The sequence below is a fragment of the Vollenhovia emeryi genome, unplaced genomic scaffold (genome assembly GCF_000949405.1).
Source record: "Vollenhovia emeryi isolate VEMERY1.0 unplaced genomic scaffold, V.emery_V1.0 DF939129.1, whole genome shotgun sequence".
In the NCBI taxonomy this organism is placed as follows: Eukaryota; Metazoa; Arthropoda; class Insecta; order Hymenoptera; family Formicidae; genus Vollenhovia; species Vollenhovia emeryi.
In genome coordinates, this window is record NW_011967237.1 from 683,623 (window position 1) to 697,942 (window position 14,320).

The 14,320-nt window shown below is 47.2% G+C and overlaps 1 protein-coding gene across 1 annotated transcript; it reads right to left on the reverse strand.

Annotated features, from left to right (window-relative positions):
* Positions 1-1,813: 1,813 nt before the first annotated feature.
* On the reverse strand, positions 1,814-13,363 carry LOC105568391 (NF-kappa-B inhibitor cactus-like). Its single transcript, XM_012024031.1, has 3 exons — positions 11,846-13,363; positions 8,503-8,855; positions 1,814-3,893 (listed from the first exon to the last, which is right to left on the reverse strand). The coding sequence occupies exons 1-3, from the start codon at positions 12,457-12,459 to the stop codon at positions 3,472-3,474; spliced, it is 1,389 nt and encodes a 462-aa protein (XP_011879421.1). The 5' UTR covers positions 12,460-13,363; the 3' UTR covers positions 1,814-3,471.
* Between the last annotated feature and the right edge of the window lie 957 nt (positions 13,364-14,320).

Genomic DNA, 14,320 nt, shown 5'->3' on the forward strand with positions numbered 1-14,320 from the left:
GTAATGCCAGCCTCAGAGTCGGGAGTCTGATACGGGCTTTAGGGATCGACATCGACGCCGTCCAATTGACGTCGATTCGACATTACTTCTCACTGGGCACCGCTTGTTGCAATAATGAAATATATACGCTACTGAGATCTGACAGCGCGGCGCCTGCGCGCTTGTCCCCTCCAGCGGACGGTGCACGACGATGCCTTTAGCGGTACTACAAATACGAAAGCGCGAAGTAGGGATGGGGAAAACCCATCGACCTCAGGCAGGGCCAAAGGCATCGTCGATGCCTACCACTTCCGTACTTTTGAATATCAAAATACATCGCGCTCGCCTCGGAGAATCGGGATACGTTTTGGTACCTCGACATTCAGTCCGTTCCATTAATCTCCTACGAAAATGTTGCATGGAAAGTAGAATGTGGACGTGGGATTTCCTGCCGGTGGCAGCGCCCCAAATAGCGCATGCATACGATCGTCATATGAATTTAAAAAAGATTCGCTCTTTTAAATCCCGTATAAATCGCCGTAATCTGTCGGAAATAAACTAAAGAGAATTTCCGCTAGTCCAAGCGGTATTCCATAGAAGTTGTAGCCTGTTGACTTCTGAAAGTGCATGAAAATTATTCTGAATACAAAGATTTCCTATCCGAAGGAAAATTGATTGTATAGAAGCGAAATCCCTTTGATCTCTTAGCAATGTTTTTAAGATGGAAATGAGACGGAGAGAGAATTCATTTCGTAATTCGGGAATTCAAAAAGAATCTCTTGGTTTTCCCGTGTGCCACCCGGGACGCCTCGTAAAAAGTGCGACATCTCGCACATTATTACGTTTGCATTGTCGGAGATAACTCGGGGTTCGCCAGTGCCTAAGTACTAGGAAACCGCGCGCGTACTTTCCCTCTTTCTCCGCGGCTCGGATTCTCTGAAAGAGAGATAAGTCTGCGAGCGCCTTGAAATGCTTAGACCGTTACAAACTTGCGGGAAAACTCGAAATAACACTCATCGCTCGGTCCTTGCTCCAGATTTTTACGTCGGGTTTAACCGCGTCGCCTCCAATAATCCCGTTATGCTTGCGACCGTTGGGAGGGGGGGGAGGACATCTTTTTAATAAATGAAGGAGGAGAAACACCTCTGTCTGTTCTCTAAGGTCACCCGCTCGAGAAGCTTCCGCATTTTTAATCGGCACGATGACATTTTCATTCTACACGTACATGATTACGTGACAAAGATCAATTAATAGGAGGAGCGACTTCCTCCTATGAGAAATCCGATTTTTAAGTAATAACCAACAAGATAAAATCTCTTCCCGACTTTACAGGTCTTTGCCACCACGTTTAACTTAATTTTATTTTCGTAGCAAATTAATACTTTGTGTTAGACTAAATGAAAAATTGTTTTTATTACGTTAAGATCAGCAGTGTTAAGTTTCTCACATCATCTTTTTATTTTGTTCTCATTAATCAAAGCCTATCGCTTCATTGAATTATTCTTTATTTAAAACTGGTATACGCTGTTGAATTTATTTCGTACAGCAGAACACTTTTACGTCACTATTATCTAGCTATTCTATTTTTTAAATGTCAATTAAGATATCTGTAGAATGAAAATTAAAGTGTTCTTTCAACTTAGCGAGGTGGCAAAGATCGAGAATTAAACCCAGACTCTTTGCTCATCGGGCAATGATTCAGTTGTTGAATTATCTGACTTTAAATTTCTTCCAAAGGAAAGAGAACAGTAAGGTGGAGAGCAAAACCTCTGTCTCTCCAGAGGGACTAATATCTATTATAGAACAAAGCGAAGGGAAAATGATAAACACTAGATTCATTGTAATGTTTTTTTATTAAAAATAATTATAGTTTGTAATTATACGAATATAACAATAATGATATCGTCATCTCGTCGTTGTTACTATTAATATTACCGCGGCAGAATGATGTACTATACTTATAATTCTAACGGAAAATGTCTATATACACAAAGAGATGAAGTTGTATATCGATGGAAGCAATTATGTGCTATTACAGTGAACATTCCACCCGATTAATGCTCATCGTTGACAAACATCGCATCGTCCTGGATCCTCCTTTCCGATATATAAATGATATATAAATACATATACATTGCGCGCGACTGCGCGAGTCGCATGTAAGAATGTGAATTCGATTATTTATCTTCGTTCTAACAGATATTCCGCTCCACGGACTGACTTCGTCTTTACCCTATGACTTACGATCTATAACAAGACCCTTTCTCACGAGTATTGTTCGTATTGTTGTCATTGGACGCGGACGCTGGCCTAATCTTCCATTTACACCACGAAATATCGCGTTAGATAAGCGCAAGTATTCCACTTTCAGCGTCAACATGCGCTCCGGCGCGCGGTCGCACCTTCTCTCACACACTCACAGACTCTCCTCCGGCGAACATCGTAAGAACACTCACGTTAAAATATACATTTGTATTATTTGTACAGCCTTTTTTTGGAACACTCTTCACGTCTCGGGATGCTGCATGTCTGTCCGCTGCGATAGATTGCTAGGGGAAAGACGAACGACCCGCTAAGACAAGCCGCGTCTACGTGTCGTCGCTTCGTTCGTAGTTGAATGTTTCGTTAATCGCGTATAAGTTCGTTTCTGAGATCTTCGATTCTCCACGCGTCCCCGTTTACTCGTTCGTCGTTCGTCCCTCACATTGCTGCCGGTAAGAATTCGACTCGAAAAGCGTATACAGTCTATAATTGTATTACGATAGTAATACTCGGCGGCTCTCAAGAGACATATCTCTATGATCGCGCATTACATTTAATACACATTGAAGCTAATCTCGAGAAATTCTACTCCTTATCTACTTAACTGGTAATTCTTTAATTTTTTTACTATAGATCTTAATCCACCCAGCAGATTAAGATGACGTCATAGGCGCTTCGAAGCTACGCTGACTTTTTTACTCGTGCGATGTTTACAGCCAAGTATCGTTATCGTCAGACGCAGTTTCCTTATAAATTTGAACAATTTTACTCTCTAATTATTTGTCTCGATAAATTTACTATATTAACACAACGTCGTCCAGCGCGCCATAAAATTCTAGCCGCAAATTAATTTCTGCGAAATGCTTTGTTTAATTTGATATACCTAATTGTTGCGAGTAATAACTGTTCGTTTAAATTTGTCTCATTAAGTGAAATAATTTCGCAAACGTGTTAAAACTCAAGAGATACGCTTATCAAACATTATTTAGCTTATAGAGAGTACAAAATACGAGACAGTTTTGATCATTTCCTCTGGGAAATTTTATTGCACACAATTCTACGATTGTATCAATTCGACTGATAAACTAAAATGACATCACAGACGTGATTTCAGATATGTTTTACGCACTCCATTGTGTGTGCAGTATGTACGCGCAGTATCTTTTCATCTTCTCATTCGAAAATTATTAGCGCCCAAATTGATCGATAAATTAGATATCGATGGCTAGTTTAGACAGTCACCCCAACCGCGCTTTGCGTGTTGACGATGGCGGGCAAGTAATCCGCCGCCCACGACGTCCTCGTCGTCTCCTCGTCCTCGCTGCTCTCGGAATCCGGTTCGGGCAGCGGCTCTGGATGCGCCCCGCGCCGTTTCAGCTCCCTGCGTGCCCTCCTAGCGAACTCGCTCCTGATGTTCAGGGTCAACTGATAGGCCGTTGTCCCGCTGTACGTTTGCTCGTTCAGACACGACGCGCGTTGGCATTCCGGCACCAGGAAATCAAACAACGACCGATACTGTCGTTCCACCGCGAGATGAAGCGCCGTGTATCCCGCCAGACCCTCCTTCGCCTTGAGATCGGCGCCTGAGCGCAGTAGGAGTCGCACCAGGTCCACGTATCCACTGGCGGCTGCCACGTGCAAGCACATTTCGCCTGGAACAAGAAAAGCAACCGTGTCATGCAATAAATAATCAACGACAACGTACTCTTGAAATTTACAAGCTAGAGAGTCTCAATGAAAGATACCAGGCCGAAAATTAATTCTAAACTCGAGGGACGAGCACGATAACATTCGGCTACTCCACATTTATTTATTCCTATGTTTTATGTCTCGGAATGGAAAGCTCGTATCGCCGAGTTCTTGGCGTACGACAATCCAGATCTAGATTTATTTCTCCGCGATTGCGTCTCTCCCGATGCAAGCTCCCCGGGGACTGGGAGGGACGCGAGCACGCACGTCGGAATGATACGACCGAGTCACATGTCTCGACTCGCGATGAGATATAGATAGAACTAGGAAGACGCGCGGTGAATCATTGTCGTCGGAGCTTTGGCTGGAGTCCCGCGGTCCAAACTAGGCTCGCGCCGATCAAAGTAACTGCTAAAATTAACTGCACCGCATTATGCCGGTCGCACCGGCGGAATTCGACGTGGCATAACTACGCGCGTCGCGTCGATATCGCGTTCTTGCCTCCAAATGACGGAAATAAACGCCCATCGAGGGGCAGCGCGCCGCAAATATTCGCGAGTGCGGCCGCGCGGGGACACGTACCGTCTCGCGCCGCCGGTCGATCGCGGCGACACTGAAAGAGTTTCAAGTGTCCGCGGGGTTCTCAGCTTGGATCCACGATGTTTAAACGGTACGCGTTGTCATTACGCAACGGCAGGACATTGTCGAGTCGCCGCGCGGCTGCGTTCGAAATCTGGAGCGCGGGACGCAACGTGGTCCCAACGGTGTCATTAGGACCCGGCACGGAGGATCGATCTTTTAAGGGTGAAAGTCCGACGGAAACCACTGGCGGCGACGCCGCTGTGGGGTTTCCCGAGCGTGCTCGGCCTCGGGCGAGGCGGGGCCGGACGGGGGCCACGAGTAGCGCGCGGCACGCAAATAGTGCCGCAGGTATTTTTAAATATCGAATACATCTGGCCGTGCCCTCCTCCGTCTCTGGCGGCGTCGCGACGCGCCGCGTAATGTAACGAGCGCGCGCACGCAAGCACCACGCCGAATTCCATCGCGCACGCGAGAGCATTCCGCTCCGGTTCGTCAGGCGTACTTCGTTCCATCATAGACAGGCCGCGTCCCCTCAAAATCGCGTCCTAGTTTTAAGCAATACGCGAGCTACAATCTGCTTCCTTGCGCCTAGAAACATTCGATTTTATTATATAAGTAATTCGAAGCGCTTAAAAAAAATTTGCCGACAATGTATATGCAACCGAGCACACTGCAGATCAGGAAATACCAATCGCGGAAACGTTCGGACTGGATTGCGATCGGAATTATTCCGTTTCCTCCAGACAACATAATAGAAATCTACACTGAAAACAATCTGGCTGCATTAATTAAAAATCTGGCAGGTTCAGCCGGTCGTCTGTTAGAAGATGGACGAATCAGAATTCCTTCAGGATTTGCCAGATGCGTAGTGAAGTCTAGCAAACTTCTGGTTATGCAATATCGAGCCCTAATCGCGCTAACTAGAAATTCTGTTTGGTTCAACCAAAGTACATTCTATCGTACATGTCTTGTCGATACAATCGAAGCATTTTTCTCAGCGTAGGAGATAATTGAACAATTAATAATTGAACCATGGAAATTTCCATGGTGGACACCCAGGTGAGAAGCAGCCGCCCGCGTCGCCGTCGACAAGTGACGTCGTAATCGACATTACTTATTCGTAAACAGTTTTATCCAATTCCAGCCGAGATCGTTATCGCGCCCAATTGTCCGCTTCTTACTTTGCCCGAACGTATCGCTCGCGATCAATTCAATTTTGATCGTTCAATTTGTTTTCAAGGAAAATAATGAGTGGACTTTAGCGCGCGATTATCCCGAGTGAATCAGTGATTTCTCTCGGCCGCGGAATCCGTACTGGGAACGTAACTTTTCTTACTCATCGATCCTCAAACGTCAGCTTAGACGAGCGCGCCCCGACTTATCTAGCGTATACGCGCGCACTCGTGGACAGGCAATTTCGTCGTCTCGGTCTCGGTCAATTGAATGCGAACCGATCCGGAACGATCGCTTACGCCATAATTGGCCCCGCACGTGCGTGCGCTATGCGCGTCGTGCGAATCTGCGGCGGAATATATACACGCCGATGACGTTACACGCGGGATTTCCAAGCTTTTAAAAAATCCAACATTTTGCGACGAACGACCGCTGCCGGCCGGAGCGATTTTCTCCTCCTCTCTCTTTCTTTTATCTCTCTCTCTAGCTTCCTCTCTGTGCTCCAGCGTGATCTCCAGTTTAGAAAGAGGACATATAGAAGGGGGGGGAAGGATTCTCCTTGAATCCTTTCATATAAGAAATCTCGTATGTATTAAATTTCAAAAATGGTCATATTAGGAATTACTATTGTTAATAAACATAATTATATTGAAATATTATCCCAAAATTTGGAATTGCATAATATTTCATAATGAAGTCTAGTGAAGGGTAATTTTGACCCAAATTTGGAAATTTTGTGTTAGATAAAATTACTAATTTTTATATAGCAACGTAAGGGACGAATGTAAAGTAAGAATTTATAAATTAATAAAATTCATAAGGCTGACGTGTGATAAATTAACACAAATTCGAAGGAATAAAGGACTAAGAGCCGTGACAGGATGTTAGTATGACAGGATGAATAACTTTATCATAAATTTGTTGCGAAAAATATTACCTCAGCCAGGGTAATTTATAATAAAGTTATTCAGACACTAACATCCTGTCGCGGCTCTCAATAAGTTACTCCTTCGAATTTGTGTTTAAGGAAAAGATTTGTGCGTTTACGCCGATCTTTTTTCCCCGGCCTGTTTTCAAGTGTCTTCAGCTACCTTTCGTAGTTGACGCAATGACGAAACCCGCAGAATCGCGGTTTTATCGTGTAACTTTTAGTCTAGGTCGAGGCTATTGTTTATCTGAGCGCGAATTTTCGTCACAGCGGCAGGAATTCCCCGGGTAAGGTACAGGCGTGTGTGCAACCGTTATCGATCGCGAGTGACCGCGTTATTATCGGCGAGCATCGAGTAAATATGCTCATTGAAAGCCACCCGGAGCGGGGCACTTAATGAGTCAACAAATTTGTCGCGTGTAAAATTTTATGCAGACGACGCGTCACACCAGATATGGAGATCACGTTGTCCCCATCGTCTACAATCGCAGTAGCAACAAGTACACGAAGACGCTGATAGCGCGCAATCAACCTACCGTGTCTCGACTCGACGAGGTCGATGTTCAGTGGTGGATCATTCGGTAAACATTGTCCGGTTTTCGTTATTAAGGCCCAGTTTCACCAAATGTCGCCTAACTTTAATTTTAATTAGGCCTTAGACTTTAGGTCCAGTTTTACCAAACCTGGCCTTAGACTTTAGGCCCAGTTTTACCAAACCTGGCCTTAGACTTTAGGCCCAGTTTTACCAAACGTCGCCTAACTTTAATCTTAGTTTAATTCGTGTGTGTCTCTTTCTAAAGTAACAGTTGAAAAGAGACAAAGAACGAATTAAACTAAGCTTGTTAAGCGACGTTGATGAAAACTAGGTCCGGTTTCACCAAACGTCGCCTAATTTCAATCTTAGTTTAATTCGTGTGTGTCTCTTTCTAAAGTAACAGTTGGAAAGAGTCAAAGAACAAATTAAACTAAGCTTAAGATTAAGCGACGTTGGCGAAACCAGGTATTATTATCTAAGAAGAGAATCAATTAACCTTTGGTTAGCAGTTAACCGACGTTTGTGAAACTGGCTCCCACGGAAACAGCAAAACATATTACAGACAAGTAACATTATTCGATACAACTGGCTATAATATTAATTAGAAAAGCTTCTGTAATTCACGAGCTCTCGCTAAGATATGTTTTATCATCTCTCGATTTTTTTATTACGCCAGAGGTTCGCGTTTACTTTTCTCCGTTTATAGTTTGAACAGTTTATTTGCGTACCAATATTGCGAGAGGAGGCTCTAAAACGTAATAAATGATTGCGGGACACCCGGTATACCATGAAATTTTTCAAATTCAAATTACCTCGATAGGTTTCGCATATTCTTTTTTTTTCTTTCTCTCGAAAGGAATGTTCCGAGACGATGGAACTTCCAAACGTGAGCGTCGAGAACATATGACTGTCTCGATGAAATCATAGGAAACCCGCGCAGTTCCACGTGTCCGTGGATCGTAACATCATCGCTACGCGAGTCTTACAATATGACTTATTCTGCGCGGTAAAAGGAGGGATTTTCCGCTGCCACCTCGGCGTCCTTTGTGTCACGGACGTGGATCGTCTTTTCTCGCATTAACGTTACGGTCATTAGCGGCAATTATGCTGCGAGCTTCCAAATAGCTGCCGCGACCGCGCAGGAAAAATCAATCTCGGCTGGTAAAATACAGTCTCATAGTAATTGCGTTTGGCTAACATTCGGTGCCTGCGAACGTCGCTTCGCCCCGATGGTTCCTTTCCAATTTTGCCGAAATAACGCTACTCTCGTTTCTGGTCGCACTTTATCCGCCTCTCGTCAAACTGACGTCCCTCTCCAAAACAAGGAAAAGATCAAAGTTTATTGCGTGCTCACCGCTGTAATTACGTTGCTCCAGATTCTGAGGTAAGGCTGGCACCGTCCGTCCCGGCATCAGCTGGTTCCTCTCCGCCGTGGATAACGGGTCGGCGAGGGCCTTCGCGCAAGCGAGATCTCCGTTCATGCAGGCCAGGTGGAGGGCCGTGTTCCCGCGGAAGTTCCTCAGGGCTGGATCCGCGCCGGCCAGGATCAGTTGCCTGACGATGAGGGGCTGGTGAGTCAACACTGCCAGGTGCAGGGGCGATTGCCAGTCGTCGTTCATGGTGTTCAGGAGGCACGGGTCAGGGGCCATCCTTATCAAAGAGAGCGCGGCCTCCGTGAAGCCCTGCACGATCGCCAGGTGCAGTTGCCTGATGAAACAAAAAGCAACGTTACGTAAGAAGAGAGGACAGTGGGGAGCGTCGCGGCCGCGCTCGTGGCATTATTAATTATTAATTCTTAACGTCGGAGTGTGCCTATCCGTTAATATTTAATTCGCGGACGCATTCGTTAGCATCTTCGACGCAAAATGTTTTCTCGGCTCGTCTCCTCCGTCACAAGTGTTGCAGCTCTCTTTTTTTCCGAAACGTGCGTCAGCGCGCGATTTATCGTCGTTGCCGCGGCTCATCTAAATTCCCGAAAGGCGATCCTTATCGAAGAATGAAACTCGTTTCATTGAAACGGTCAACGAGCCCGAGCGAGTCACCTAAGCGCACGTCAAACGTACGTATAGGTCACTTCCATCTGCATAGACGTCGATGTTACGTTATAATGATATGCGCTCAAATTGCCATGTGCCGTGCCGGTAAAAAGGCAAACGGCAAGGAAAAGAGAACAGGTCGCGACAATGACTCACTAATGAGGAATTGGAGCACCGAGAAAAATATCCTAGCCTATTTAATCGGATAACCAATTACATATTAGCAAACGGATTTACTAAATTAAATTGTAGATCCGATGAAGAATCAGTTTTTCGACTAAATCTCATCGAACGTGTCTATAATTTAATCGGAAAACTTAATCAGAAAAATGGTGGTTAATATCCCATCGGAAACACGGACATTTTCCTCAGTGAATGCATCTCAAACTTGGACTCGCACGCCGAGATCTGCTCTCGATTATCTCCAGTCGCGTATCGGTCATAGACTTAAATACTAGACCATCCGTAAGAGGCGTCGGTCGTAAAACTTAGAAAGAGAGGAAGAGCTGAACTGATTGTGAGTCAACGTGTCTCTGTCTAAGTTGTTTGTTTTCTCCCCATGTAGGGTTTGCTGAGGTAGGCAACGTGGCCATTGTTTGATCCATTATCGCATAGCCAAAGTTTAGACGCCTAAGTTCGGCCATTATTCGGCAACATATCTTGTCTCCAACATTGGTCTTGATATGTCTGCACTCTAATGTTTAGGACAGCGCGTCCATAGGGATGACGCAGTCTAGTATATAAGTCTATAGTATCCGAGCGCGCATTAGCATAGCAAACGGCACAGCGTTCGACCCTGGACTCGTTGATCGCGGACTCGCTCCGGCCCCGCAGCTGTTAACAGGATCGCGGGATAACGGATCCTCGACTTGCGAAGACGATAGACGCGAGGCGAGAAGAGAACCGAGCAGAAATTTTAGTAGGGTCCTGGTAGGGACCTAATAGGGATGCCTGGTCAGGCACTCATCAGGCAGCCCTGAGAGCCCTAATAATTTTAATAATTATCAAGACCTCATGACTTCGTTGCACCTTGCAATTTCTAATAGGGGGGGGGGGCATCAGTAGGCTTCCTATTAAAAAATTCAATTTTGTAAACTAATTTTTAAATTGTGTTAAATTGCATAGTCATCAAAAGTATATTCAGATTATTGAAGTTTATCCATGATCCAGACAACTCGCTGTTGCATCATATCGACTCGCCTCTCATACTAATACGGGATGATTTTTACTTACGAGAAAGACTAACGCGCGGTCGCCACGTCGCAGCAGTGAGTGGTACTAATGCTATATATTCAGGTTAACGTTTATCAAATTCTATGAGGGAATCAGGCGTACCGGATCAGGCACATGTCAGGGATTCCTTATTAGGGCATTCCTTACTTCCTCCCTATCGGGTCCTGACCATACATAAGGCATGCACGATTTTATTTCTACTCGGGTTAACCCTTTGCAGTCCGAATTATGAATTATTCAGCTATTTTCATCTATTGGTTTGGACTTAAAAAAATGTCGAGCGAGACTCGACAAAGAAGCCCCTGAGATAAAAACTGATGTCGAGTCACACTCGACATAGGAGTGCAAAGGGTTAATAAAGTCGCGATCATCGAGAACGTTGGAGCGCCGAGAAGTGATCAGCTTGTCTCGATTATCCAAACGGCATCGCCGTGTAGTTTCTCCAATTTAATTTTGACGCGCGAGACATTCGACGACCCATTCGGCTCCGGGCCTCGAACACGAATCTTTTCCCACAGCGTCAACTCGTAAGAAATTTCATTGACAAATTCAACATTATGGTCAATAAAATTTTTTACTTCTCACGAGTTCACGCTAGAGGAAAAAATTCACGATCGAGCAGCTGAGGATGTCGCTCGGCTGAAGGAAAACAACGTCACCCACGCATCCGCCCGAGGCCCAAAGGATTGACGCGTTCGCCGCGCGTAGGAGTATTCGCGTGACTTTCCGCTCGGGCTGCCACGTGCGCCGTCGACGGCGACAGAACGGCACGCTATTGACAGTTTTTAGCGCGCAACTCGCGAACGCCGCTATAAATGCCACAATGGCCGCGTTCAGCGGAAAAAGTTGCTCTCCAACTGCTGTAAAAATCTTGAGCCCGACTGGCGTACGCTTGTGATGTCGAAGAGGAATTTATTTAGAACAGGATTAAAAATGTACAAACGTAGGTGCAAGTAAGCGCAAACTAAAGCCAACGGCACGCGACATTATTTTTCCTACTGGATTACTTGCGTGAGCCAATCATGATTTAGCCTTAAGTCACCTAATCGAAAACTTTGCATCCTGATTGGCTCTCGTAAGCAACTCCAGTAGGAAAAATCACTAGCCTCAGCAAGCGAAGAAAGACAAGAACCTTTTGTAAACCAAGTCGTCCACTTCCCGGCTAAAAGCTGAGGTGAGATAAATAGATCGGCGCGTGCTTTCAAACGTGGCAGAGTCCAAGAGCGTACTCGAATCAAATTTGCGAATTTTACAAGTGTCGCGAAGCAGCTCTTTTTCCGCGGAGCGCAGCCGATAAATAAATTGATGATGCGAAACACCTGACGGGACAACCTTCAGCGATGAAGTCGCTTCGCGGCCCACGTGGACGCGCGGGACGTGTCGCTACTCGAAACGGGGGAAAGCAGGGCGATCGATCGTCACACTCACGTGTCACCGTCGTCGTCCTGCGCGTAGTACAGCTGCCACGGCTCCTCGTCGCTCGCCCGCTGCTCGAACGTCGCATCGTCCTCGTCGGTCCGCGCGAGACTGACGGGCAGCAGCAGCTCGGGGGACGGGGTCGTCGGCTCCGCGCAGATGAGTTTGCCGCCCTTGGCGGCGAGCCGGTTCAGGCTGACCTGCTTGAGACTGAGCTGGCTCAGGGTCTCGGTGAGGTCGAGGTCCACGCCGCTGTCGATCGCCCTCATTGGCTCCTCATCGGCGAACTCCTCCGCCACCACCGTCGAGGCCGCCGATGACGATGTCGATGTCGCCGTCGCCTCGGGCGCCAGCCCGCTGGCCCGCTTCTCCCGCTCCCCCTTCCCCGCCCCCCACCGTTCCACCCCGGACGAATGCAGCAGTCCCGAGTCGCCGCTGATCTCGCCGCTGAACTGCAGATTGCCGCCCGACAGGAATCCGGAGTCGACGTTGCCCGTCTCGTCCTCGTCGTACTTGCCGCCGCCGCCGTCGTTGTTGTCGTTGTCGCACTTCCACCGCCGCTGCTTCTTGTCGACCTCTGTAACACGTTCCTCCATCTGGGTGCTTCTGCTCGTGGGACGCCACATTTCTCTCCCTTTCTCTATCTCTCTCTCTCTCTCTCTCCGAGCCGGGTCTTTCCTCTCGCGTCGCTCCGTTCTCTCGCGAAGAAAACAGTACCGCTCTCTCGGTTGCCCCGAATCGCGGCGACGACGGTACCGCGAGCGCCGCGGGATTCTAACGGGTGGCGACTGGAGAAACGCCGCTATATCCTCGAGTCGACGCGCGACGATTCGCTCGCGCTGCTCTCCGCGCCCGGGCCCTCTCGATCGCCAAAAGCGCGCGCGACCTCCAACTTTCTCGCGTGACCTTCGCCGTATCCTCGATTCTCGGCGCGCACGTTGCCGCGGCTTCCGCACACACCACTCGAGTCGCCGACGTTCTCTCTCGCTCGCTCGCTACCGTCGACGCGTATATTCGGCGTGAGCCTCCCCCCACTCCTCCTTTCCTACCACGGAGAACAGCTGGGCCCCCGCACTTTGGTCGCTGCTTCCCCCACCCACCTCGTCCGTCTCTCTCTCGCTCTCGCTGTCTCGGGTGGCGCTCGCTCCCGCGACTCGTCCGACTTTCTAACCCGCGTTCTACTTTGTCCCGCGCCTTTCACCGCGTCAGAAAAAACACCCGCGAAACCTCGGGCCGATCTTCCTTCCTGCCGTCGTCGCTGGGGAAACCCGAGTGGAAAGCGCCTCGCCACCTCGTTCGATCGTACGACGGACGCGTCTCGTGGCCACGCGACACGAACGTGGTCCCTACCGTCTCGTGATCTCAGAACTGAGCGCCGTGGAGAGAGAGAGCCGCGTTGTTGCCAAACAGGCAGCGTTCCTCGCGCATGCGCGCCGCGCCGAGTCCCCAGGGCCGTGCGTGGAGCGTTTCTCCCTCGCCTCTCGACGTTTCCAGTCAAGCTGGAAATACACGAAAAAACCTGAGCAGTAAACCTCAAGATCTGAGAACGTCAGCCAGTCGGAATTTTCAGCATTGCTTAGGTTTTGCTGCTGACGATTTTGCTGACGACTGCCATTCTCGTGAATCTTACCGCTTAAGTTTTGTCGTGTGTCCGAACCTTTACGTATTACCTCATTTTAGTTGTAAAACGTGTAATCTGGCGAAAGTATACGAGGACCAATGTGTGCCATGAACAGTTCCGAGGCTCGATCATGAATCCTTTTCTCTAGCGTGAACCAGTGAAAAGTGAGAAAATTTCATTGGCGAGTTTAACATTTTTCAATCAAATTCTTCACTTTTCACGAGTTGACGCTAGAGAAAAAGATTCACGATTGGGCCCCTGGAGGTCAATTCTGTATCTTACACTACGTAGACGAAGCCGCTCACTTTTAACATTTCCAACATATTGTAGGATACAGAATTGAACCCCTGGGGCGCGATCAAATCGGTCTCCCGGGGATCAATTCTGTATCTTACACTATTGTAAAAATGTTGAAAGTGAATAGCTTAGCTGGATCTCTTTCCATCCGTCCCCTTAAAAGGCGACACAAAGCCGCTCACTTTTAGCATTTCCGCTGTATTGTAAGATACAGAATTGACCCTCCCTAGGGCTGCCATCCGTCCGGTTTTCCCCGGATTTGTCCTAATTTCGTTAGCATCCGGGGACGTCCGGGGGGATTTTTTAAAGTAATCCGGTTTTTAAGCGCGTAGAACTAACATTATTTAATCTGCCAAATATATCCGCGTACAGGGTATTGTCAGAGCGTCCAGGGCGTCGGTCGGGATCAATGATACAATAATAATATTGTAGTAGTCATTATATTGATATTATTAATGATAATTAATAATAAATAATTAATAAAAGATTCAGTTTTATCGTTTTAATATTATGTTGCAGTAATTTAATATTATAAATTATGGGTGTCCGGGTTTCAGACGGAAAAATCC

Bases quoted from the DNA above. Each gene is read 5' to 3' on its own strand.
- LOC105568391 (XM_012024031.1), bottom strand. From the start codon at position 12,459: ATGTGGCGTCCCACGAGCAGAAGCACCCAGATGGAGGAACGTGTTACA. The intron at 8,856-11,845 runs GTGAGTGTGACG...TTGTTTCATCAG, and splicing joins CAGGACGACGACGGTGACAC to GCAACTGCACCTGGCGATCG. The intron at 3,894-8,502 runs GTGAGCACGCAA...TTCTTGTTCCAG, and splicing joins GGAGCAACGTAATTACAGCG to GCGAAATGTGCTTGCACGTG.